General features: G+C 35.3%; 1 protein-coding gene across 2 annotated transcripts; it reads right to left on the bottom strand.

The window, feature by feature from the left end:
* Positions 1–266: 266 nt before the first annotated feature.
* Positions 267–24,626, bottom strand: RECQL (RecQ like helicase). Of its 2 annotated transcripts, none has more exons than XM_043968493.1 (17): positions 24,545–24,626; positions 21,180–21,279; positions 20,812–20,899; positions 20,345–20,397; positions 17,190–17,387; positions 16,249–16,428; positions 14,577–14,683; positions 12,413–12,611; positions 11,068–11,234; positions 9,084–9,165; positions 7,052–7,200; positions 6,842–6,959; positions 6,167–6,305; positions 4,159–4,250; positions 3,330–3,549; positions 2,947–3,076; positions 267–2,372 (listed from the first exon to the last, which is right to left on the bottom strand). In XM_043968493.1, the coding sequence occupies exons 4-17, from the start codon at positions 20,358–20,360 to the stop codon at positions 2,214–2,216; spliced, it is 1,956 nt and encodes a 651-aa protein (XP_043824428.1). In that variant the 5' UTR covers positions 20,361–20,397; positions 20,812–20,899; positions 21,180–21,279; positions 24,545–24,626; the 3' UTR covers positions 267–2,213. The 2 variants fall into 2 exon arrangements, with proteins under 2 accessions (XP_043824428.1, XP_043824429.1); XM_043968494.1 differs by lacking the exon at positions 24,545–24,626 and adding an exon at positions 24,221–24,536.
* Positions 24,627–24,647: the final 21 nt, after the last annotated feature.

Below are 24,647 nucleotides of genomic sequence, written 5' to 3'. Positions count from 1 at the left end.
ATCTAACATGATCTATTCTCGATAAAGCCATACTGGCCCTTGGTGATAATTTGTTTCCTTTCCTAGATGCTCACTAACCTTCTCTTTAATATTATTATCATTGTTCATTCATTTTAGTCCTGACTCTTTGTGACAAAGATGCTGGAGTGGTTTGCCATTTCCTTCTCCAGCTCATTTAGCAAAAGAGGAAACTGAGGTAAGTGTGCCCCAAGGCCACACAGCTAGAAAGTGTCTGAGGCTGGATTTGTAACTCATGAAAATGAGTCTTCTTGATTCCAAGCCCAGTGCTCTATCCACTGTGCCACCTAGCTGTACCTCTAATAAATAGGGGTTTGATTTGGTTTGGTTTTTTGCAAGGAACTGAAGTCTAATTCATTGGCCTTTCCTTTGCAAACTCTATTCTCTTTCCTTCTTTGAAAATCAGAACATCCTATTCCATTCCAGCAATGCAAATTCACTCAGTAATCATATAACCCAATTTTTTTTAACTAATTTATCACTCTTCTCATTTTACTTTTGAATTTCTTAGTAAATTCATATTTAGAATTTTTAGCCACCCCTTTTAGAAAAATAAATTATGCAAAGTCCAACGAACTGAAAACAATTTTTAGCTGACCAGAGCCATTCCATCCCTGCTAATCTCTAAAGGCACTTCTTAGTCAGTTGTGGAATCCCACCTGCATCTACCATTTTAAAAATTCATGTTCTGGGGGCAGCTAGATGGCGCAGTGGATAGAGCGCCAGCCCTGGATTCAGGAGTACCTGAGTTCAAATCTGGCCTCAGACACTTAACACTAGCTGTGTGACCCTAGGCAAGTCACTTAACCCCAATTGCCTCACTTAAAAAAAAAAAAAACAATTCATGTTCTGTAACAGGTATTACTTACTTCTAACTAAATAAACTACTTGTTTCATCTCTACTAAACTAGAGGTTCCTTTATAAGTGGATACTTTGAACATCATGACTACACAAATATTTGTCATCAATTTAGTTTATCAGATGATACAGTTAACGAACTGTGATATACTTTGATACTCTGGATATCGTGCACTCAGATATTTATCAGCCATCTATTTTATTGGATAATGTGTTAAAAAAACTACTGATATAAAGGAGTTACTTTTTAAAAATCAATTTAAAAGCTGAAACTATCAAAAAGGATTTAACAAGGGGGCTTGTCAAATAGATATATGACAAGAATATTCCAAACTTAATTAGCAAGAAATGTTCTTTTAAATAGTGCCATTTTAAAGTTTTTAATCAAATAACTTATTTTAGCTGCTCTAGATCTGGACTTCTTAAACTTTTTCCACTTGCAACCCCTTTTCACACCGCCCCAAGTATATAGGTATATAAAATAGGTATACATAACCTTTTACTGTTAACAAATTTTTCACAACCCCCCCATATTCAGTTATGCAACCCCATATGGGGTCACAACCCAGTTTAAGAAGCTTTGCATTAGATCATAATGGAGCTCTTTTGCTTTACACCTATAACAACAGTAACAAACGCTCTGGAGCCTCTTGATATTATAAGGCATATTTATTATCTTTGAATATGAGAATATCAACAAGGGGAGGAAGATGGGGAAGCATGTGGTCCAAACCAGATTAAGATGTAATTGGGAAATGCTTAACAAGGTAAAATAAAAATAGAATAAAGCATAATGTTAATATGTGGTTTTTCTAAGTCAATATGTACCTGCTGGGATCTTTATATGCAGTTTAGTGGCCTCCTTTCTGTTTGAGTTTGACACCACTAATCTATCCAATCTCCCTTCATTTTATAGGCGAAAGAACTCTCATGCAGGTAGTAAGCATGAGAAGTGACGTTTGTGTCCAGGTTCTCTGATTCCAAAGCCAGTGCTTTTTCTGCCACTACACTGATAACCTTTAGTGTGTTAGTACACACATAAGCGGTATGATAATAGTGCTAGCTATGGCAGTTGAGTGAATGTTATATATTCAGGACGTTCAACAGTGTTCTAAAAATTTACATTTTTTTTAAATTTCATTATATTGGATAGTTTTCTGTTTTCTAAATCAAGTGGTTCATAATCTTAAATCAGCAATATTTCAAAAAGTATAAAAATTGTTCATCCAAAGACTGCTTAAGGTTCTGAAAATGTAGTTCCATGTACATAAAAGGAAACAATTCAAAAATTAATCTTTTGTTGAGGTGAGGTGCAACTTTGCTTCTTTTGGAAAATTTAGTCATCTAGCTTCCTTTTCTTTGCCTTTGGAATCTCTGAATGGGGTTGTTTAAGCACACTTCCACCCTTCTTTACATCTATATTCTGGAAGTTACCCGAATGCATTTCTTCCATCTTTGTCACCATTTCAGAATTAGAAACCTGAGGTAATTCAACCTGTAGGTCCAGAAAATGATACTGGTTAAAATTCAATTGTTTTACCCTATAAAAATTGTAGTTAGATAATATATAATGAATACCTTTGCATCATTAGTACATTGAAATGTTACCACTCTCAAAACAGGCTAGCATAAAGGTATTTAAAGAACTTTTGTTATTAAGCATCACAGTTACATAGGCGCCACTCAATTATGCTGATCTTATTACCAGTATGTTTTGGGATTATGTTATCTGGAGATAGCAACAGACTCAAACATACAAAAGCTGGTACTAGGGAGTTAAATTATTCAGCAGCTCTACAGAAAGCTAAAATAGGTTTTCACCTTCAAGTAGCCTTGTAAATTAAGCAAAAACAATGGCCTATTATCTCTTCCAAAAGAAATTTTGTCTTCTAAGCCTCAAACAGTACTTTGTTAATAAGGTAAAATGAAATCTTTACCAAGCACTGAGCTAAAGTTCTGGGACAGACATAAGAAATGCTCTCTACCTTTCTAAAGCTTAAAATAATTACTCCTGTGTTTAAGAGGATATTCTTAATAAACAATAAGAATTTTAAATTTGTTTACAGTACCTTGAAAGAACCTTTCATGTCTTTCTTTACTTTCATGGTAATTATATGTGCCTCATTGTTCAGAAGATGAGCTTTAGGGCCTACTTTCAAATATGAAATAGTAGCATATGCTGTGAAACTGAAGTCTTCTCTGTGGAAGAAAAAGTCCACAATCAAGACATTTGAAATGAGTCACAAAAGTAATAAATATATATGAAAGTTATTATATTATGTGATGACATTTTAAAGGTAACTCTTAAAGTAATGGTTTTTAAAATCTCCAAAGAAATTTTTTCAGAAGAATCAAGTTCTTATGAGTATTTTAAATTTGTTCAAGTAACCTTTCATAGCATCTTTAAAAAGCTTTTTTTTAAAAAGTATACAAAATAAATTTTCTTTTATACTTAAGATATTGTTGTAGGATGAAGTAAGCAATAATTTTCTCCAATTCATCACGTGGAAGTTTAGGGGAAACAACATCAGATACTCTCAATTTTGCTACACCCTTTCCCATCCAGGCATCAATAAGTTTCAATGGTGTTAGCTTTTCATTTAGTTTTTCAGCTTGTTTCAGTATCTTGATTAAATCTCTGCAGTAGTCAGTTACATTCTTCTTTTCAAATGCTACAAAGGAAGATATATCCATATAGAGTGAATAAGTATTAGAACTACTATGAAAATATATGAAGTATTGGCTTAAGAATATATTAGTGGATAGAGCACCATCCCTGGAGTCAGGAGGACCTGAGTTCAAATCCCGCCTTGGATACTTGACACTTACTACCTATGTGACCCTTGGCAAGTCACTTAACCCCAACTGCCTCACCAAAACAAAAAAAAGGAATATATTAGTAATTGACTGGAATGGGCTCACTACAGTTTTTAATCTCTTTAATGGCTGTAGTTAGTAAGTAATACCTACCATGCCTATTTGTTAGTTCTATTCTTTACATAACTTTACTTAAAATCCATCTGAAGATGCTCACTTTTACTGTCTCCTATGGCAAACACAATTTTGGAAGGGAATTTCCTAAAATCTATCAATGATATCCTTATTCAACTTTATTTCAAAATTTGTTTTTGGCTACTACAGACTTTTCCAGAACAAAACTCCCTCTTTGACTATCAGATCACACCCTAAAATCCTCATGTCCTGGAAATGTTTGCTATAAGCAGTCCCAAGCTAAAATCATGTTACATAGTTTAAAAATAAAAAATCTACCATGAACTCACAAATGTCTTTACGGCAGTTATCACACATTTTGTTGCAAGCTGCTGAATTCCACACTTCATCAAAATGTTGAGCTATCAGCATACGGCGACATCTGAAAACAGAGTAGAAATAGAATTGATAAACAAATTAGCCAATAGCTTAATGAAGATCTCTAAGCAAACCTATTTCAAGGTGTAAGGTGATAAATTTTAAAACGTTTATCTTTTGTTTTTAATTGTCAAAATAAAAATATTCAAAAAACATTTATTAAGTGCCTACTATATGTTAGGCACTATGCTAAGCACTGGGGATAAAAAGATAAAAATTAGGGGCGGCTAGGTAGCGCAGTGGATAGAGCACTGGCCCTGGATTCAGGAGTACCTGAGTTCAAATCCAGCCTCAGACACTTAACACTTACGAGCTGTGTGACCCTGGGCAAGTCACTTAACCCCAATTGTCTCACTAAAAAAACAAAAAACAAAAATCAAAAAAAGATAAAAATCAAACAGCCTGGACTCAAGGAGCTTACATTCTACCTGGGAAATGCAATATAGCACTTTACTAGGAAACTATGGCCCAGAGAGATGAAGTGATGACCAGAAAAAATAATTTTTTTCTGCTAAATCTCTGATGTCAACAATTGAGTTTTAATACCTCAGGTAAGATTTACTGGGGGTTGGGAGAGAGGGATAGTGAGGGCAGCAGCTAGGTGCAACAGTGGATAGAGAGCCAGACCTGGAGCTAAGAAGACCTAAGTTCAAATCCAACCTCAGACACTAGCTGTGTGACCTTGGGCAAGTCACTTACCGCCATTTGCCTCAGTTCCTCATCTGTAAAATGAGCCAGAGAAGGATATGGCAAACCACTCCAGTATCTTTGCCATGAAAACCCCAAATGGGGTCACAGAAAGTCAGATATGACTGAAAACAGTTGAACGATTTATTGGAAACTTAAGTTCTAAAAAGAAAAAAAATCCACTCCCTATTTTTCTCAGAGTATTACATGCAGCAGGAAAAAGCCTCCTATGGAATACTAATATTTCGATTCTATGTATCAATTATTTGATACATAATTATTTAATTTCAGGAGTATCCTGTATTAGTTTATAAACACATCTGCAGTTCTGACTAATGGAAAAACTTGTTTTATTTAAATAAAGTAACCAAATATTTTCAGATCTTTTTCATTTTCTTTACAATTTGATATCGACAAACTTAAAAGAGTTATTGGGTTAGTATAAGTGAGAGTAAACATGATGAGCTCAGCAATTGAGTAGAAGTTAATTTTTTGCTTTTAGCCTTAGTCAAGCTTCTCTGAATTAAAAAAAAAATTATTTGAAATTATATGCCTCAGCTTAGCCATCCCTCAAATCCTGTACAATAATTCTTAGTCCTGAATTATGGCAAAATTTGAAGTAGATTTTGGGACAAACACAATTGAGTAGTAGATAGGCAAGACATTCCACAGAAATACACTGTCTCTAGTTCCTTATAAACAATTCCAGAATGATTCATAGGACAGCATTGTTGATCCCAATTGAGTAGTACAGAGTGATGAGCTGTAAGACAGATAATAAGGGTCCAAACCATTTTTGCTTTAGAGTTGGAAATGGGAAAATAAATACACAGATAAAGTCAACTGGGATACAGATAAGACACAATCCCAATAGCTATTAAGCATCACACTTGTTAAGAACCAAAATAAGAACTACTTTAAAAGCTCCATTAACTTGTTCCTTAACATATATACTCATAGATATGTGTATAGTGATTTCTACTTTACAATCTATCTCACTGGATAATTTCATTCATATGTATACAATTCTAAAATTACAATAAAACTTTTAAATTATAGAGCTCCTGCCTAAAGGCAGGAATTGTTTCATTTTTTTTCTTTGTATCCTCAGAGCCCCCAAAGGGCCTGATACGGAGGAGCCACTTACTAAATTATAATTGAATAAATGACTAGTTTTAACTACTAAATTATGAAATATATACATATATTCATAAATGTAAAAATAAAACTTACTTGTGTATATTATGGCAGTATGACACCATTTCATAAAGTTTCTGTTGACCTACATTTTCCATTACCACCATTGAACTTATTCTGAATATGTCTCCAAAACCAGAGTATAAAATACAGTCAGCTTTCAGGTCATCTCGACCTATGACATATTAAATAGAAATGTTACTCTTAATGCCAAATTAAACACAATTGGTTTTAACCCAAACATGAAAAAAACTTTAATGAAAGAAAACTGGCAACCTTTTACAGAACAGAGAACTGAGCAGCTATAAACCTCTTATAGTATGTGATAGGTGATCTATGTAGTTATCATTAAATAAATGAAACTTCTATTCAATAATTAACACCGTTAAATCTAAAATGTAAACTAATCCAATCATGTGACACATTAAGCTAATAGCTAAAAATAGGGTAGGAAAACAAATTTTCTTAGTAAATTAAGGATGCAGGAATTTATAAATATGAAAATATAACAATAGCCAAATACATATGCTGAAATTTTCCATATTTGCAAATAACCCTGGATACAAAACTAACAAAAAAAAAATTTGTTTTAATTCTCTCTTGAATTAAAAATTAAAGATGAATAACAAAAATATTTTGGTATAGACTACATTAAGCACAAAGCTCTGCATTTATAGTGTTTAGCTCTTAGATATACATATTTTATGATACCTGCACGTCCACTCTCTTGGTAATAATTCTCCATAGACTTGCTCATTGAATGATGAATAACAAATCTCACATCTGGTTTATCAATTCCCATTCCAAATGCAACTGTTGCCACTACTACCTGAAATATTCCCACAACAATTTAATTATTAGGTAAAAATAAGATTATTTTCAAAGTCCATTTATTTTTCTATTGATAAATAAATACTTAACCTGAATTTTATTTGCTGACCATTTTTTATGAACATGAGTCTTGTCTTTTGGTTCCATATTTGCATGGTAAGCACCTGCTTGAATTCCCAGCTTCTGTAAACTAACTGTGACTTGCTCAGAGTCCTTTTGTGAAAAACAATATATGATTCCTATATAAAAATGCAAAAAATTATTATAAATGGCTGTCTGTCTGAAAAAAAGCAACTTTGTCAAAAGGAAATTTACAAAAGATCCTGACAAATTAAAACAATATATTAGCTAAAGGAAAACTATAGAGAAGCCCAATGCTATATTGGTTTTGTTTTTGGTTTTGTTTTTTTTGAGGGGCAATGAGGGTTAAGTCACTTGCCCAGGGTCACACAGCTAGTAAGTGTCAAGTGTCTGAGGCTGGATTTGAACTCAGGTCCTCTTGAATCCAGGGCCAGTACTTTATCCACTACACCACCTAGCTGCCCCCACCTACATTGTTTTAACATTTGAAAATAAACAATTTCACTTATCCACTCAAAAAAGGAGAATTGAGTCTGTTTTATTTATCTTATTATTCCCATTCCTGAGTCCCTAAAAGCTAAAATTAATTTCCCACCCAACTCAAGACTTCTGGGTATACAACATTTCTTGTCCTATTTGCTGAGTTAGTAAAGACAGATAACCTTTGGGATCAATTACCATTTTTCACTCTTTTCAGCCTGTCCACTTTCCTGCATTCTAAGGTATTGACCTTAGATTCTTGCCTTATCTGCCTTCTGGTCCCCAGAGAAATAATCCTAGTAGTTCTTTCTTAGGCTCAAATTCCACAATTTAAAAATATTCTAAAATTTTAAATTGTCAGGTGATATCTGGAATGTGTAACTTCACAATGGAATAAGTGTTGAAGCTAAGGTCTGAATTATTCACTAAAAATTTAAATGAAAGGATTATTTCTTTCCTTTCATGCCTATGTGGGACATTTCTTTTCTTTTTCACTATATTTGGGTTTTTAATAAACATTTTTACTTTAAAAACAAAAAAAATGCTAAAATGAAATCATCCATATGCTGAATATGAAGGAAGAAACTAGTGTAATAGATAAGTGATACTTTGGACCACATACAAATGAAGTATTTGGAATAAGAGGAAATAGACTTTTGGTTTCTGGTATAAAAAAGGTACATTATTAATATGGAATAATTAAACTTATGAAAAACTTTACACCAAGCATAAAATACAATGGAATGCTTCTTAAGCTATCTCCCCCCTTGGAATCTCACACACCCCCTTACCATCACTGGTCCCACCCAGGTTCAAGTCTTCCTCTTTCATCTTTCTTTCTACCACCACCTCAAATCTAGTGTATTTTCACTAGTGTCCATTAACTAACACTAATGTGTCCACTATTACCAGTTGTCCACTAACTGGTATTACTCCTTCTGGTCTCTGCTTGATATGTTCCATACTTTAGATTTATCTTTGCCTTCTAAATACATAAGTTCCAGATTTTATTTAAGTTCTAAGATAAGGGCCACCACTTCTTCAACGCTTTCCCTCATCACTCCAGCCTTTAAACGTACATTATTTCCTTCTCAGAACTGTTGTAGCATTCATCAATACAATTCATTTGGCAGTCAAAAAAACTACTCTATTGCTTTTTGTCTTTTTATGGTTATACCTACTTCTGATATTTGACTGTCCTGTGAGAACATGGACTATCTTAAACGTTTTTATCATATGTTCCTAGCACAGGGAATATACATATAATACATGTTCAATAAATGTTTGTTAATTATAATTCATATAAGGAAACCAGATGAACTAGCTGAAACTAATTTTACTACAAACAAAAGATGCATCCAAACAATTCCATATACGTTTTCTAAAATCTATGACTGAGCTGGGTAAAACTATACAATCACGTTCTAAGTTTGCAAAAAATAAATTATGTCAAAAATTACAATCCATTAAATTTCCAATTAGTAAACAACCAACTTCAGTTACCACTTTTTACAGGGAAGGCATTTCTAAGTCTTCAAAGTTGTTATTTTTCCTATATTACCAGACTGTCCTTTGTATCTCCCATTAATGAGCTTCACAATGTCCTCGATGAAATCTTCAGTGTTCGAGGGCTTCTGCCGAACCTAGAAAATACATTAACTTTAAAAAATAAACTAGTAACAATTATCAGTCATCACCCTGACTACATTTTTCTTACTAAACTTTAATAAACGCAGCAGATATAATCTTCTTTATTTACCTCATATGGCTCTCTCCTGCCACCCCTTGGATTATGCTTTTAAGGAATGATTTTTTGCAATTTACCACAAAAGAGAGAACCAGTTATGAAGTTAAGGATGTCACATTCATTAGATCATGAAATTCTGTAAGAAATCACTTCTTGGGATAATAAACCTACATTTAATCTATTAAGACTAACCTTAAAATCATGGAAAATAGAGTAGTACCCCTAAAGGACATTTTAAGATGTCTAAAGTTTACGTTTAAGTATAATGCATAACCAAAAGTTAAACAGGGAACTACTAAGAAATGCATATTCATACTTTAGCCAAGAAATTCCATCATGTAACCTGAGGTCTCATTGTAGAGGGCTTACTAACCTACCCAAAAGAGAAAACATGTCTAAATTACATACATTTGAATTTCTCCTATTTCTGCATTTCCTAATCGAGACTAGTTTCAGTTGATAGTCTTTAGCAAAGCACAAGGTCTGATTTAGCCTAATAAATGATTGTAATATATTAGAGATATACACATTTATAGGCTACAACTTAAAATACAAGAACAATGGGCTCCTAACAAAGAATGGAGTCTACCTCAAAAGGGCTGGTTATTTGCATGGAGTCTTACATATCTTCACCAAAGGAGCTTTAAACTGAAAAGGGAAGGGTAGGAAGAAAACTGCTTATCTTTATCCACTAAGCTATAACTACCACAAAGGCTAGCTTCATGTAGGATAAATATTAGTAGGATTGCCCAGAAATTCACAAGAGAAAAAAAAATAACCTAAGAAAGAAAAACCATCAAAAAAATCCATAACCTCAACCATCTGGTTACAAATAAATTATAGGTAGCACATTTCCTGAACAAAGTCATGCCTTCTTCATTATCTTCCATTCTCTCTTCTTTTGCTTTAAGTTCTATCAAATAGCTAACACCTTAATCATTTCTTCTCTCCCTCTCTCATTTTAAAAATTCTCCTCAGGGGCAGCTAGATGGTGCAGTGGATAGAGCACCGGCCCTGAAGTCAGGAGTACCTGAATTCAAATCCAGCCTTAGACACTTAACACTTGCTAGCTGTGTGACCCTGGGCAAGTCACTTAACCCCAATTGCCTCACCAAAAAAAAAAAAAATTCTCCTCATCCACTAATTCCTTCCCAGCTGCTACAAAAATGCCCAGGTCTCTTCCAATCCTTAAAACAAAAACAAAAAACTTCATTTGACCTTCTATTCCCTCAATCATCTCTTCTCCCTTTCAGAGTAAAATTCCCAAAAAGTTATTCACATCCACTACCTCCATTACTCTCATATCCACTTCACTTTTCAATCCCTTGTCATTTAGCTTCCAACCCCAGAACTCAACAGAAACTGCTCTCTTCAAAGATGACTTTGGCTTGACTTAAGGAAGAATTTCCTAACAATTAGAGCTATCCAAGAGTATAATGAAAGGCCTGGGAAAGAGAAAGGTAATGATCTTCACAAAAGTTCAGGCAAACCTAGACACTATTTATTAGGTATGTTGTAGAAGGAATACTTTATCCAGCTATGGGTATGACTAGAGAGCTTCCCAGGTTCCACATGAAACTATCTGAAAAGTTGTCTTAAATATTTGTTCATTCCCTAGTCACAGCAATCATATAGATATACATATACATATACATATACATATACATATACATATACATATGATAGATATATAAACACACATACACACACACACAAGTACTTGTAATGTCAAAAAATACAAAAGTCTACTCCACTCAAATTTCATGAAGAATATTAAATTAACATAAAAGCTACATACCTCATAATAAAGATTTGGCCGATTAAAAGATGCTGTAAATATAAAGCACTTCTCAACACATAAAATTTTCTGAGCATCCTTCAAAACATGATTGGTAGCAGTTGCTGTTAAACCGATTAGTGATGTATTGGGAAACTGCCGCTTTAAGATACCAAGTGCCTTATAATCTGGGGGGAAAAATGGGAAAAAAAAATCTGTTAAAGGTATCCTCTACCTGCAAGAATTAAAGTAGGTCACATAATGTAACAATGCATGAAATAATATAATTATTGTTGATTTCCATGAGTACATAATTATTATTAACTTTTCTCTAGTGCTTTTGATTCTAAAAAGCACCTTCCTCACAACAGTCCTGTGAAGTAGGTAACACAAATATCATTGTCCTTTTATGCCTAAACACTGCTTCTCTATCCACTTGGCCACCTCGGCTGTTAAGTTACTCAGTTACTAAGTAGTATTTGCCTCCAAAATTTAATTTAACTAGTTCTTCAGGAAGAGTTTCTTGGTCAGAAGTCAAACATCAAAAGCTAAGGAAAAACTTACTTCTGGCCAAGTTTAGTGAGGCCTCTGACAAAATATCCTTTTCTTTCAAAATGTTGTATTCTCGTTTGTTAAAAAAAAAAAAAAAGGAAAGATGTGGGGTAGAGATAATAAGGTAGATTCAGAAGTCAATCAACAATCATTTATAAAACACTTAATATCTGTGAGGAAACTGTACTATGTGCTAGGGATAAAAAAGCTAAAGACAGTCCCTACCCTCCAGAAGTTCACAATCTTATGGGGGAAATAACACATAAACAATTATGTACAAACAAAATATATAAAGGATAAATTAGAGATAATTTCAGAGGAACAGCAGTAGCATTCAGTGGGATTGGAAAAGACTTCTTGCTGAAGGTGAGACTTGAAGGAGGCCAGGGAAGCCAGGAGAATGAACTAAGGAGGAATAGCATGCCAGGCATGGAGGACAGTCAGAAAAATGTAGAATATCTTATAAGTGGAACAGCAAGGAGGCCAGTATCACTGGATTGTAGAGTATATGGAGGCGAGTAAAGTGTAAGAAATACAGAAAAGTTAGGAAGAGATCAGGTTATAATGGGCTTTAAAAGCCAAACATTGAGCTGGAGGTAAGAGACCCACCAGAGTTTACTGACTAGGGTATGATATAGTTAGCCTTGTACTTTAGGAAGATCAATTGGACAACTGAATGGAGGATGAACTAGAATGGGGAAAAATGAGGCAGGGAGACCAACCAGTAGGCTATTGAAGGAAAGTATTTTTCTGGCATATATTTTATTACCATTGACTATATGATTATTATTAAACATAGGTAGATAAAACATACCAGGTCTGAAATCATGTCCCCATTGACTACAGCAATGAACTTCATCCACAGCAATTCTAGTAAATCTTCCTGCTTCATAGGCTTTCTCCAGCCTTGACATAAACATTTTGCTTTTAGCAATTTTCTCTGGGGTAACATAAATGAGCTTTAGCTTAGAGTTTTTATTTACCATTTCAGCATGAACCCATTTCACATGTTCCTGTAAAAAGGAAACAGAAATTTTAAAACCCTACTGATCTATTTTGCTAAAATGGTTAGTAAAGGTATTTGTTATTATAATTTATTACTATTACTACTATCACCACCACCACCACTATTACTACATATTATAGTTTACTATCATAAAAACATTCCTTATGGGGCAGCTAGGTGGCACAGTGGATAGAGCACCGGCCCTGGAGTCAGGAGTTAAGGTCACTTAACCCCAATTGCCTCACTTAAAAAACAAAAAAAAAACAAAACATTCCTTATTATATAATTCAGGTTCTTCTAACACATCCTCAGCAGAATTTCAGTTGATAAAATCTTATTCATTCAAAATACTTTTTTTTTTTTTAGGACAGGCAATTGGGGTTAAATAACTTGCCCAGGGTCACACAGCTAGTAAGTGTTGAGTGTCTGAGGCCGGATTTTAACTCAGGTACTCCTGACTCCAGGGCCGGTGCTTATCCACTGTGCCACCTAGCTGCCCCCTCAAAATAGTTTTTAAAAATATTCTTAAAATGTCTACAACATACAGAGCTTTGTGCTGGATGCTGAGAGAAATACAAAGACTGAATTAAGGCAGGTTCCATGGCCTGGGGTTCATAGTCTAACTCAATATGACATAAACATGTATTATAAAATAATATATGACAACTGAAAGACATGTAATACACAAAGGGTATAGGGAGATGGCTTTTTTAAGAAATTAATTACATTTAAAGAACAGGTCAAAAGCCTCATAACACCACTTTCATCACCTTTCCTCTCCATGTTGCTTACTCAGCAGCCTATCAGCAGCCAGACTCTAATTCTGTCAAGAAAAATCTCTATCAGCAGTTCTTAACCTGGGGTCTGTGACCTCCCTCCCCCCACCCCCCAGCATTTTGATAAATTTGTTTCAATATAATTGGTTTCCTTTGTAATCCTGTGCATTTTATTTTACATATTTAAAAATATTCTAAAAAGGCATCTGGCTTCACTAAACACAAAAAAGTTAAAGAATTCCTGCTTTAGAAGTACTGAAAGAGGAATAAACTGAGCAACAGGTGTTTTTAACCTTGGGTCCTCAGGCTTCCAAGGGGTCACTGGATAGATTTCAAGGGATCTGTGAACTTAGATGAGGAAAATAATACGTCTTAATTTTCACTAGCCTCTAACTGAAATTTTGTATTTTCTTCATTTATTTAAAAACGTTATTGAGAGAAGGCATGCATAGACTTCATCAAATTGACAAAGGGGTCAATGATACAAAAAAAGCCCAAGAACCCCCATCTAGAAGGTATTTTTAATCCAAATAGGTTTTAGATCAACTTCATCAAACCTCTTGTAAAAGAGGTGGATGGGCATAGGAGAATGGCAAAAATAAGTGGGAAATTTTTTATGATGCATATGCATTTAGTTCCAAAACAGAATAAACTACATAAGAGCAGGCTACCTTGCCTATAAAATATTTTTAATTTGTTTATTGCATTATTACGTATCACTAGTTGTTACTATTGTAACGATTGGAATAACGCCACCTGCTGGATACTTACTGTAGAAGAGTTCTGCCCATGAAGGGAAGGTCTTTGAGGGCAAGACCAGGAGTCTTTTCTTCAGGAGTCAGGAAGTGACGCGGACTAGTGGGAGGAGGAAGGAAGAGACTGGCGCTCAGTCTCGCTCTTTTTCCTGGGGACGCTGGCAGAGAAGGGAGCTAGAAATGTGCTCTCCCTTTAATAGATAGGAATCTAGGCCTTTCTCTCTCTTTACCAAATTCTTATTCTCCTTAATAAATGCTTAAAAGTCTAACTCTTGCTAAAGCTTATAATTTATTGGCGACCACTCATTAGATATTTTAGACAGACTAGCTAGAATTTTAGCCCTTAAACACTATAGAATTCTAATAATAACAAGTTACCACTTTATACCTTTAGAGGAACAAGAGACTATGAACCCACCTTTAATACCTATCCAAACATACCTTAGTGCTGGAAGCATTTAACATAGTAGCTGAAACTCCCAATTGTTCTAAAACCATTAACTGATCTTCCATAAGAGAAATCAAAGGACAGATCACAAGTGTGAAACCTGAAAGAAAACATTTCTGCTTTAAACTTCACAAGTTCCATGGTGTGCTATTGGGATATGAGCTAAATAATTATAGGCCAATAGGCAAAAACCTGAAAATTATGCAGAAGTCTTAGTATTTGTTCATTTCTCTTGCTTTATCGGTTTTCCAATGTAGTCTCATATTCCAAATACTAATATTTTTTAATGCTTAACTTATAGCCAGTAATATTTCAATATAGTATTGGTCATGCCAATAACATCTTTGGATCAAACTTTTAAGATGCTATATAGATGGGCATTCATGAAGAGCCTACAGCTTAAGCAAAAAAAAAACAAAAAACAGCCACCTATAAATTTATAAGTGTTAGTTTCATGGTGGCATTTAATACATCATACCAGTCTACATTAACTTCTTTTGGGTTTGAGACCAAGTAAAAATTAAATAATGGGTTTTTTTCTGAAAACCATAGCCTTTTCTTATGTTCCTTCCTATAGCTGACATGATCCTAAAAACTCTGAACAATATTAATAAGCATAATACTTACCTCAATACTTCAGGATTCCAGAATTTAAACAATGCACATACTTCCTTCACTGATGCAGAATGTAAATTTAATATTGTCTTCATGAGTTCTTATAACCAAAAAAATTATCTGATGGTCAGTCCCCTAATGATGTTAATATTGTTCAGTTCTCTCAGTCAGGTCCAATTCTTCATGACCCCATTTGCAGTTTTTTTGGCAAAGATACTAAAGCGGCTTGCCATTTCTTTCTCCAGCTCATTTTACAGATGAGGAGCAAACAGGGTTATAAGTGACTTGCCCCCAGGGTCACAAAGTGTCTAAGGCCAGATTTGAACACAAGAAGATAAGTCTTCCTGATTTCAGGCCCAACACTCTATCCACTGTGCCACCTTGCTGCCCCTTCTAATGATGAGCCTGGAGCCTCTCCAAAATATCTCCACTGGTCTTCAGACAACATGTATCATTATGTCATACATATGATTACGTCCTTCCAGCTTGGTAGGATTTACCAAAGCTTGCACTCCATTGGCATATCCTTGCAGAAACCAGAGTTACTTTCATGTTAAATTAGCAGAATAGGACTTTAAGGGAAGACTAATAATAATTAAACTATCCTACACTTATATAGTGCTTTACAGTTTTCAAAATACTCTTTTATCTGATTCTCACAACAATCTTGTAAGATAAAGAAGATAGATAACATCATCCCAAATTTATAGGTGACAAAAAAGTATCAGAAAAGTTTTATGACTTGTTCAATGTCAAACAGAGCTGTGACTCAAACTCAAGTTTTCAAAGCCCTGGTCTCTTTCCACTCTACCTTGCTGCCTTCTACTAGTTATGTTTTAAGTCCTACATAAAAACACTTTCATAAGAAGAAAAAAATCACTAAAATTGATATAAAAAAACTAAACTAGTAGGCAAATTTCTGCAGAGATGCACTCAATAACAAATTTTGCAAAATTAGTACATTATTTATAAATTATTTTAAAGCTATTTACAAACTATTATGAAACAAAATCAACCCCCCCAATTTTAGTTAATTTTTCTTTCACGTACCTTCAGAACAGACAGCTGGTAACTGGTAACACAAGCTCTTTCCACCCCCAGTAGGCATCACAAGAAATATTTCCTTTCCAGCCATTGTTACATTGATAGTTTCAAGCTGTAGAGGCCTAAACTTGTCCAGTTTAAAGACATTCTGCATGGCATCTTTAACTTTCCCAGACCACGGATAATCTAGGATGAAAAAGACACAAAATAAATTCTATACACTAAAATACTTAAAACAAAATAATCAAATGGGTGTTTTTCTAAAATAGATTTTTGTAAGCAATATTCATTAACAAAATTCAGATGAACTAAGTGCAACAAACAATTTTAACTTTTGGGGAGGCACTCTTTTTTTTTTAAATATTGATTTTTTTTTTATGACTAACTTGATTATTTCAGGGAACATTCAAACAAAGTCAATGAAATAAATGTAGAACAAAAGTTTTTTTTTCATTCAGATAAGGCTAAAAATATTGGCAACTCCCAATTAATATACTAAGTATGGTAACCATGATTAAACATTTTTTTATTTTACTTTGGAATGTTCTGATAGTAACATTTCAATATAAGTTGTATGATGCAATGAGAAATAATGAAACCTAGCATATTTTGCTCATAGTAGGCAATTGATAAATGTTTATCAATTTTTTTTTTACCTCAACTAACAGGAACCCAATTAACCAGGATTCTTAAATGGCTACACTTTTTTTCTATATAGTTTGTTTTTAGAAGAAACAAATAATGAGAAAATAAACTATTTCAGATTTAGTAAAATAATAATAATGAATAATTTGGGATATGCCCTAAAATTGTTACATACTGATTTCAATACTTTGTTTTGATATTCTGAAAGTTGCCTTTCGAAGACTGATCATACTAAATACAGTGTTTTAAACTTTCATTTATACAAAACAAACAAAAAACCCTAGCAAGATAAAAAGTAAAACCTTGTTTGTTCCAGCCCTCAGGTGAAGAATCCAATTCTGAGCTTGCCCCAGCACTTGAATCTTGTAGAGATTCCTTTATTTTCTTCTTTAGGGTGGTCTTTTTCTGAATAAGCTCTTGTTGTCTTTCCAGAAGTTCTTGTATCTGAATCTCTATTGCTTGTAGCTCACTGGTGACAGCATCTAATTCCTCGCTTAGCTCTATAGGAAAAGAGTTCCACAAGGACCATAATGAGTTTATCAAACTTCAAACTGTACTAGAGATTTTATTACATGTTGCTCAGCAATCAAGCTATGGAGAGACTGCCAAATAAAGGAAGAGTTATCCAAATGAGGTTAGAGGGTAATCAAGAGTTCCTAAACTTGGGGGCAGCTAGGTGGCACAGTGGATAGAGCACCGGCCCTGAAGTCAGGAGTACCTGAGTTCAAATCTGGCCTCAGACACTTGACACTTACTTACTAGCTGTGTGACCCTGGGCAAGTCACTTAACCCCAATTGCCTCACTTTAAAAAAAAAGAGTTCCTAAACCATCTATATTCTAATGACTACACCTTAAAACATAGGGAATTATTTAAAATCTTCCATACCTAACTACTATAATACTAAGTTTCACATCAATGTGTTTATATATTTATTAGTCTAGTGATAAATAGGGTTCATGATTATAACCTTGTACTAGAGGCACAAAGAGAAAAACTATTACCAGGGTTTTCATTATATCCTCATTAACTCCAATTTGAAAATGCCATCTTTAAAAAAAAATAATAAATAAATGCCATCTTGTATAGTTCTAATCAATATGAACATTGAAGTCAGCAAGATGTAACAGAGAAGGGAAGGTTCTCCTATAAAAGTTCATTCAATTGACAATTGGAAAACTATTAAAAGGTATCCTTGATGTTTTCCAATGTATCAAAATAAAGGCATACAAAGTAATCAGTGTCATAGTTTTACTTCCCTTCAATCTCAATTTCACTGATACTAACTGATGCTATATAATTTTAAGATAACATAATAATAGCTACACTACAAAATAAACAAGACATTGCCTTGGATGACCTTTTGTAGTGCCAGTTTCAAGATATCTGCTTACATTTCTCCTCCCTGTCACAGTCAAACTCTGAGAAAAAGTTGTCAATACATATTTGTCCACTTTCTCTCCTCTTAATCCCCTGTAATCTAGTTTCTTTTCTAAGCACTCAACTGAAACGGTTTCCTCTAAAGTTACTAATGATCTTTCAATTGCCAAATACAACCAGCCTTTTCTCAGTCCTCATTTTTCTTGTCTTTTCTGCAGAAACAGTGTCACCCTCCTTTTCTTCCTGGATACTCTCTATTCCCTAGGTTTTCATGCTATTGATTTCTCCTGGTTCTATTCCTTCCTGTTTAATTACTCCTTAGTCTCCTTTGCTGGATCATAATCCATGTCTCAACCCCTATATGTAGTGCCACCTTCTCTATTTTTTCTTTAATGATCTCAGAGCTCCCCTGGGCTCAACTAGCATGTTTATGCAAATGACTCACAGAGTTAAATATCCAGCCCTAATTTCTCTGAGCTCTAATCCCACGTTCCAAATGCCTATTGAACATTAATGTACCATAAATATCTTAAACTTAACAAGTCCAAAACCAAACTCATTACTTGTAGTTGTACACTTTCTCCTCTTTCTAAAAATCTTCCCTTTTCTGGTGAGGGTACACCATCATTCCAGCCATCCAGGACATTCCCTGAAGTCATCATTAAATATTCATTCTCCTTCAACCCAAATATCCAATCAGCTGCAAAGTCCTATTCATTATATTTCTACATCTCTCACATTCTTCCTTTTTCCTCTACTCACTTAGTCACCACCCCAGTTCAGATCCACTTTATCTTAAGGCCTGGACTATTGCAATGGTCTCCTAATTAGTATTCCTGCTCCAAGACTCTTACCTCTCCAATCCACCCTCCACAGAGCTTACAAATTGATAGTCTTAAATCATAGGTGTGACCATGTCATTATTCTTCTCAAAAAGTTCCACTGGCAAAGGGCAATCAAGTGACGCAGTGGATAAAGCACAGGCTCTGGATTCAGGAGGACCTGAGTTCAAATCCAACCTCAGACACTTGATACTTACTAGCTATGTGGCCCTGGACAGGTCACTTAACCCTCATTGTCTGGCAAAAAAAAAAAAGTTACACTGGCTCCTCATTGTCTGTAGGATAAAAATACAAACTCTTCCATTTAGCATTCAAAGTCCTTCACAATCTGGCTCCAGCCTACCTTTCCAGAGTTATTGTACATTCGTAGACTCTCTGTTCGATATATGCCAAACAAGCCCGCCTACCTGTTCCCCATGTATACCATTCCATATCCCCATTTCTGTACCTTTGCACACACTGTCCTTCATGACTGCAATGTACTTTCTCCTTAGTTCTACCTCATAGAATCTCTAGCTTCCCTTGAAGCTCAGCTCAAATAATATGTGCTACATGAGGCCTACCCTAAACTCTGTTGCTAGGGCACTCTTCTTCACTGCTGGGAAATTGCTTAATATCCATTTTGCATTTGCTTAACTATATTGATGTTCCCCCTTAACAGAATATAAGTTCCTTGCGAGAAGAGATTGTTCCAGTTTCATCTTTGTATTCCCCAGTGCCTAATATAATACAGGCAGCTTAATAAACATCTGTTGAATAAATACACAAAGTCAACAGGTTGGGCTGTTCAAAAAAAGCCATTTAGTTCTGAGGCAGTTATTCATAATAATTATCCTATTAACCTAACTTACTTTTCAGGAATAGTTTACAGGCTTAGAGAATCTGAATATATAATAATATAAACTCAGGGGAGAAAAATGAAGGACAAGGCCTAGGCTCTTAAAACTTAAGCATCCTCTTTTTATCACTACCTCCAGCCTAGTCATCAGGACAGCAGAATGGGCCTGCATGCATCATTTCACAATATTGTATGAGCCTGAGAGCTCAGGCCCATACAGACTTTTCACATATCATGGGCACCCAAGTCAACAGCCAAGTCCACATTCAGTATGTCCTCCTGATAGCACTGATGATGACTATTGCTTGTGATCAGCAAAATGTTTCTGCATGTTTAAATTTGAAGCAGGCAGATTTAAAAATAAAACAGAACTTTAAAAAGTAATTATTTCAACCCACCTGAAACTGATTCCATTTTCAAACTGTTTTACAATCAATCCCTGAAGTTCTTTCTAAAAAAGAAAGACTTATCAATAAATTTTTTAAGGCATGTTCTATGCATTAATGGTATTCTCACTGATAAGCATTAGAAAATGAATATGTGAATGAATGTGAATGAATAATATGTGAATAGTTCCTAACTTACAAATAGTCCTTCATTAAGAAATGCTCCTCCAGCTGAGGATTCCTCTCCCAGTTAGTGAAGATGTAAGAAAATCCTCTTCCCTCCTCCAAAACACTGCTCAAGGACTATCGCTTCCCAGTCACTTCATGTACTTGAGATTACTGTTCTCCCACTAAAGACCAAACTACAGTTGCCTACCAACAATCAAAGATCCTAGTACTTGTCTGGGCAGAGACAGGATTGTTGATATTATTATCCCATATTAATATTAACACAATGAAAAACAGAAAAGGCAACAGACCTTTTGATTACAATGAAGTTACTTTGCTGTGGCGATGGTAAATCAGTCTACAATAAAAGATGTTTCCATAGGTAGATAAAGGCTTGTACTGCAAATGAAAACCATGTTTCATTAAAAATAAAATATACTAATACATTAAAATCAGCTAAATTAAGAAAAAAGACCCAGATTCCCCTATACTATTCAAGACTATCCACTAGGAAGAAAAAAGGGGCCATTGCACAAATCAGTTGGTAACCCATGAAACACAGAAAAATGTAAAATGGTCCCCCAATCCTGTGTGATAGTTTGCTGTGATGTTAGCAAAGTGGCAAAAAAGGGGACAAAGGGTGCTAAGACTCACACAAATGAACAAGAGGACATATTACCTGAGGAACGGAATCTTGTCAATTCTGACATTCTTGTTATAAATGAAACCAGAAGACAGAAAAGTTTCAGCTAAAGATAAGGGTGGCTCAGAGGTTGTCCCTGCAAAGACAAATAAAGGAGTTAGCAGTATATGATTTTTCATGCATTGAAGGACAAGAAAAATGATCTCATGAGGCATTTGGTCATCTCATATTGTAGTAGTCATGAGAAGTATTTGGAAAATGACCAGCATGAACACAACTGTAGTTCACACCATCTGTTGCAGAGGATGAAGAAATAAAGAAATGCTACAAAAAATTCAATAAGGCCCTCCAAATTCAATCAGTATGTGCTTTAAAATTGGGTGACTTCAATGCAAAGTTAAACATAAGGGAGAAAAGCAAAAAATATACTGGAACAAGAGTAAAAAGTAAAGAAAGTCAAAAAGGCATAGACTAAACTGAGGCCTCATAGCTATATATCACATATACACCTAGCTCTGGTCTACTAACAAAGATCAAAATCCTTTCATGTCTATCTAGCTACCTCTCTTGGAGTTAAGGATGTATAAATTAGTTTTTTTGTTTGTTTCTTTTTTTTTTTAAGTTAGGAAGCATAATATACAAAGTCCTGGATTCTAAGTCAGGAAGACTTGGGTTGAAGCGTCGTTTCTCACTTACTAGTGTATTCCCATAGGCAAGTCATTTAACTCCCTATGACTAAAAGCTATAGATAAGTTATAATCAATATCTGTAGAGGGTGTTGCCATACCAACATAATCAAAAGTCACTGAAATACTTAGGAAACTATGGGGATCAAAGATGGTACAGGACACTGCTGCTCAAGGTGCACAACACAAAGGAAACTAGCTGCCTAGGAAGACTAGGGGAAAAAAGCAGGTACTGCTCATTTCTAATTTTGCTACTATTTTAGCTGCCAAGAAAAATGCTCTCTGACCTAAAATGGAATGGAATAAAAAACACTAGTAGAAAATTGATATGCAAGATACATAGACAGAAAAGAGAGCACCTAAATGCTCTTGATGAATTCATAACACAAGGTCTAGAGGAACATCCTTTGGTACTGAAATAACCGGCAGGTTTGAATGCTGAGCACAATTAGTGATCCTGAAAAGATCATACAGAATTGGAAAGGTACCAGAGGACTGGAAAAAAGAAAATGCTCTATTTTTTTTAAGGGAAAAAAAATGGAGCGATCTTGACTTTGCTAACCTGGCAAAATTCTAGAATTAAAGAGATGGCTAGTGAATACCTAAAAAAGTAAGAAGTAATCACAGAATCAATATGGTTTCATCAAAAGAAAAGGTCAGGGGCAGCTACGTGGCACAGTGGATAAAATACTGGCCCTGGATTCAGGAGGGCCTGGGTTCAAATCTGACCTCAGACACTTGACACTTACTAGCTGTGTGACCCTGGGCAAGTCACTTAACCCTCATTGCCCTGCAAAAAAAAAAAGAAAGAAAGAAAGAAAAGTTCAGTTCCTTTTTTGACAGACTTACTGAAATGCTAGTCAAGGGAACATTTAATATAATTAACCTAGATTTTAGCAAATAATTTTATAATCTTTCATACTACTCTTAGAGAAAAGATGGAATTGTAGACTAGCCAATAGCACAATTAGATGGACTGAAAATTAGTTGAATGACTGGACCCCAAAACTAATGATTAATGATTCCACAAAGATCTCTAATGGAAAGTCTCATGGATACACGCTTGCCCCTATCATTTTTAACAAGCACTTAGATAGCATGCTTATCAAATCTACAAATGACACAAACCTGAGAGGAATAATTATTATATTGAATAGCAGAGTCAGGAATCAAAAAGATCTTGACAGGTTGAATAGAGTCCTGGGTTGAATAGGGGGTAAAAACGACTTTAGAAAGGAGAGTTAGATTTTGGGGGTGAAAGAGTTCTGCCTTAGAGTTAATTTGAGATGCCTATGGGAAACATTTCTATTCACATGGAGATGTCTAAAAAACAGATATATGGGACTGGAATTCAGAGGAGATATAAGAGATATATATGTGTAGATTTGGGGGTCATTTGCATACAATAGATATAATGAGAACACTGTAAACTTCAGGGAGAACAGATTTAAAAATATACTTTCGGGGCAGCTAGGTGGCACAGTGGATAGAGCACCAGCTCTGGATTCAGGAGGACCTGAGTTCAAATCCGACCTCAGACACTACACTTACTAGCTGTGTGACCCTAGGCAAGTCACTTAACCCCAATTGCCTCACACACACAAAAAAAATATATATATATATACTTTCCTTCTATTGGAAGACAAGTGGGAGACTGACAGAATGCTGCATATTAGTTTACAGTGTTTTTGTTTAAGTGATTTTCTTTACTAGTTGAGGGTTTTGTTTGTTTGTTTGTTTTGCTTTTTTGTTTTTTGCGGGGCTACGAGGGTTAAGTGACTTGCCCAGGGTCACACAGCTAGTGTCAAGTGTCTGAGGCTGGATTTGAACTCAGGTCCTCCTGAATCCGAGGCCAGTGCTTTATCCACTGCACCACCTAGCTGCCCCCGACTACTAGAGTTTTTAATGTAAAAGGGGATAGAGCAAGGTTACATCTAGCGGTTTGACCACGGTTACATTTTTTGAAACTGGCAAACATGACAACTCAGATCTCGACTGATTAGTTGGTTGTCTAGACTTAGGAAAATAATGAAAAAAATGTTAATAATGTAGATTAAATTTAAATACGTATCCAGAGAACTTCTCTTCATCCCACCCCCCAAAGCCCTGACAGCCGATTGTTAATCATTTATCAGCACAACCTTGGTTATATCTAGAAAACAGACATCAATAAAACATCTCAAAGTAACAATCAATTTCACAAGTATAAGACATAGGAGGCTAGCTGGACAACAGTTCATCTGAAAACCACTCCAAGTTGTGCGTTTACGCATCAGTAACACAACTTTGACAGTTCTTAAAAGTGGCACCCGAGCTCTCTAAAATTGTGCCTGAAGTGAAAAATATGCGACTTTCCCGCCCAAACAAGCCAACAGAGAGGAACACAAAAACCTGCTCTAAGCAGCCTTCCCAAAAGATTCCGGTGGGCCACAGGCGGCTTCTTCCGGCAACATCTTAGCTCCCCTAATCTTAGCCCAAACCCAGGACCGCCAAGTCAATGAGTCACCGGCCCGGCCGCCGACTGAGAGAAAGGGATGAGTGGGCAGAGAGGGCACCGCAGACCCATCAAGGCTTCTCGGCTGCTATCGGAGGAAGGATCGCCTCAAGAGCCCAAAGCAGCACCTTCGGGGATACCATTTTCCCTCCCGGACCACAAACAGCAGAGTCCAGCTTGGCCGCAGAGCCAAGCATGTCCACCCCAAGCCAGTTACTTACCCTCAGCGGTTCAGGAAAGCTTCCCTCCGCCGGAAGTCTTCTTCTCAGCCAAACGCGACGGCGCACGATCATTGGCTCGACCTTTGCAGCCAATCAAAAAAGA

The sequence above is a fragment of the Dromiciops gliroides genome, chromosome 5, assembly GCF_019393635.1.
Source record: "Dromiciops gliroides isolate mDroGli1 chromosome 5, mDroGli1.pri, whole genome shotgun sequence".
Lineage (NCBI taxonomy): Eukaryota > Metazoa > Chordata > Mammalia > Microbiotheria > Microbiotheriidae > Dromiciops > Dromiciops gliroides.
Note: the sequence above shows the minus strand (reverse complement) of the source record. Positions and strands in the feature narration are given on the sequence as shown.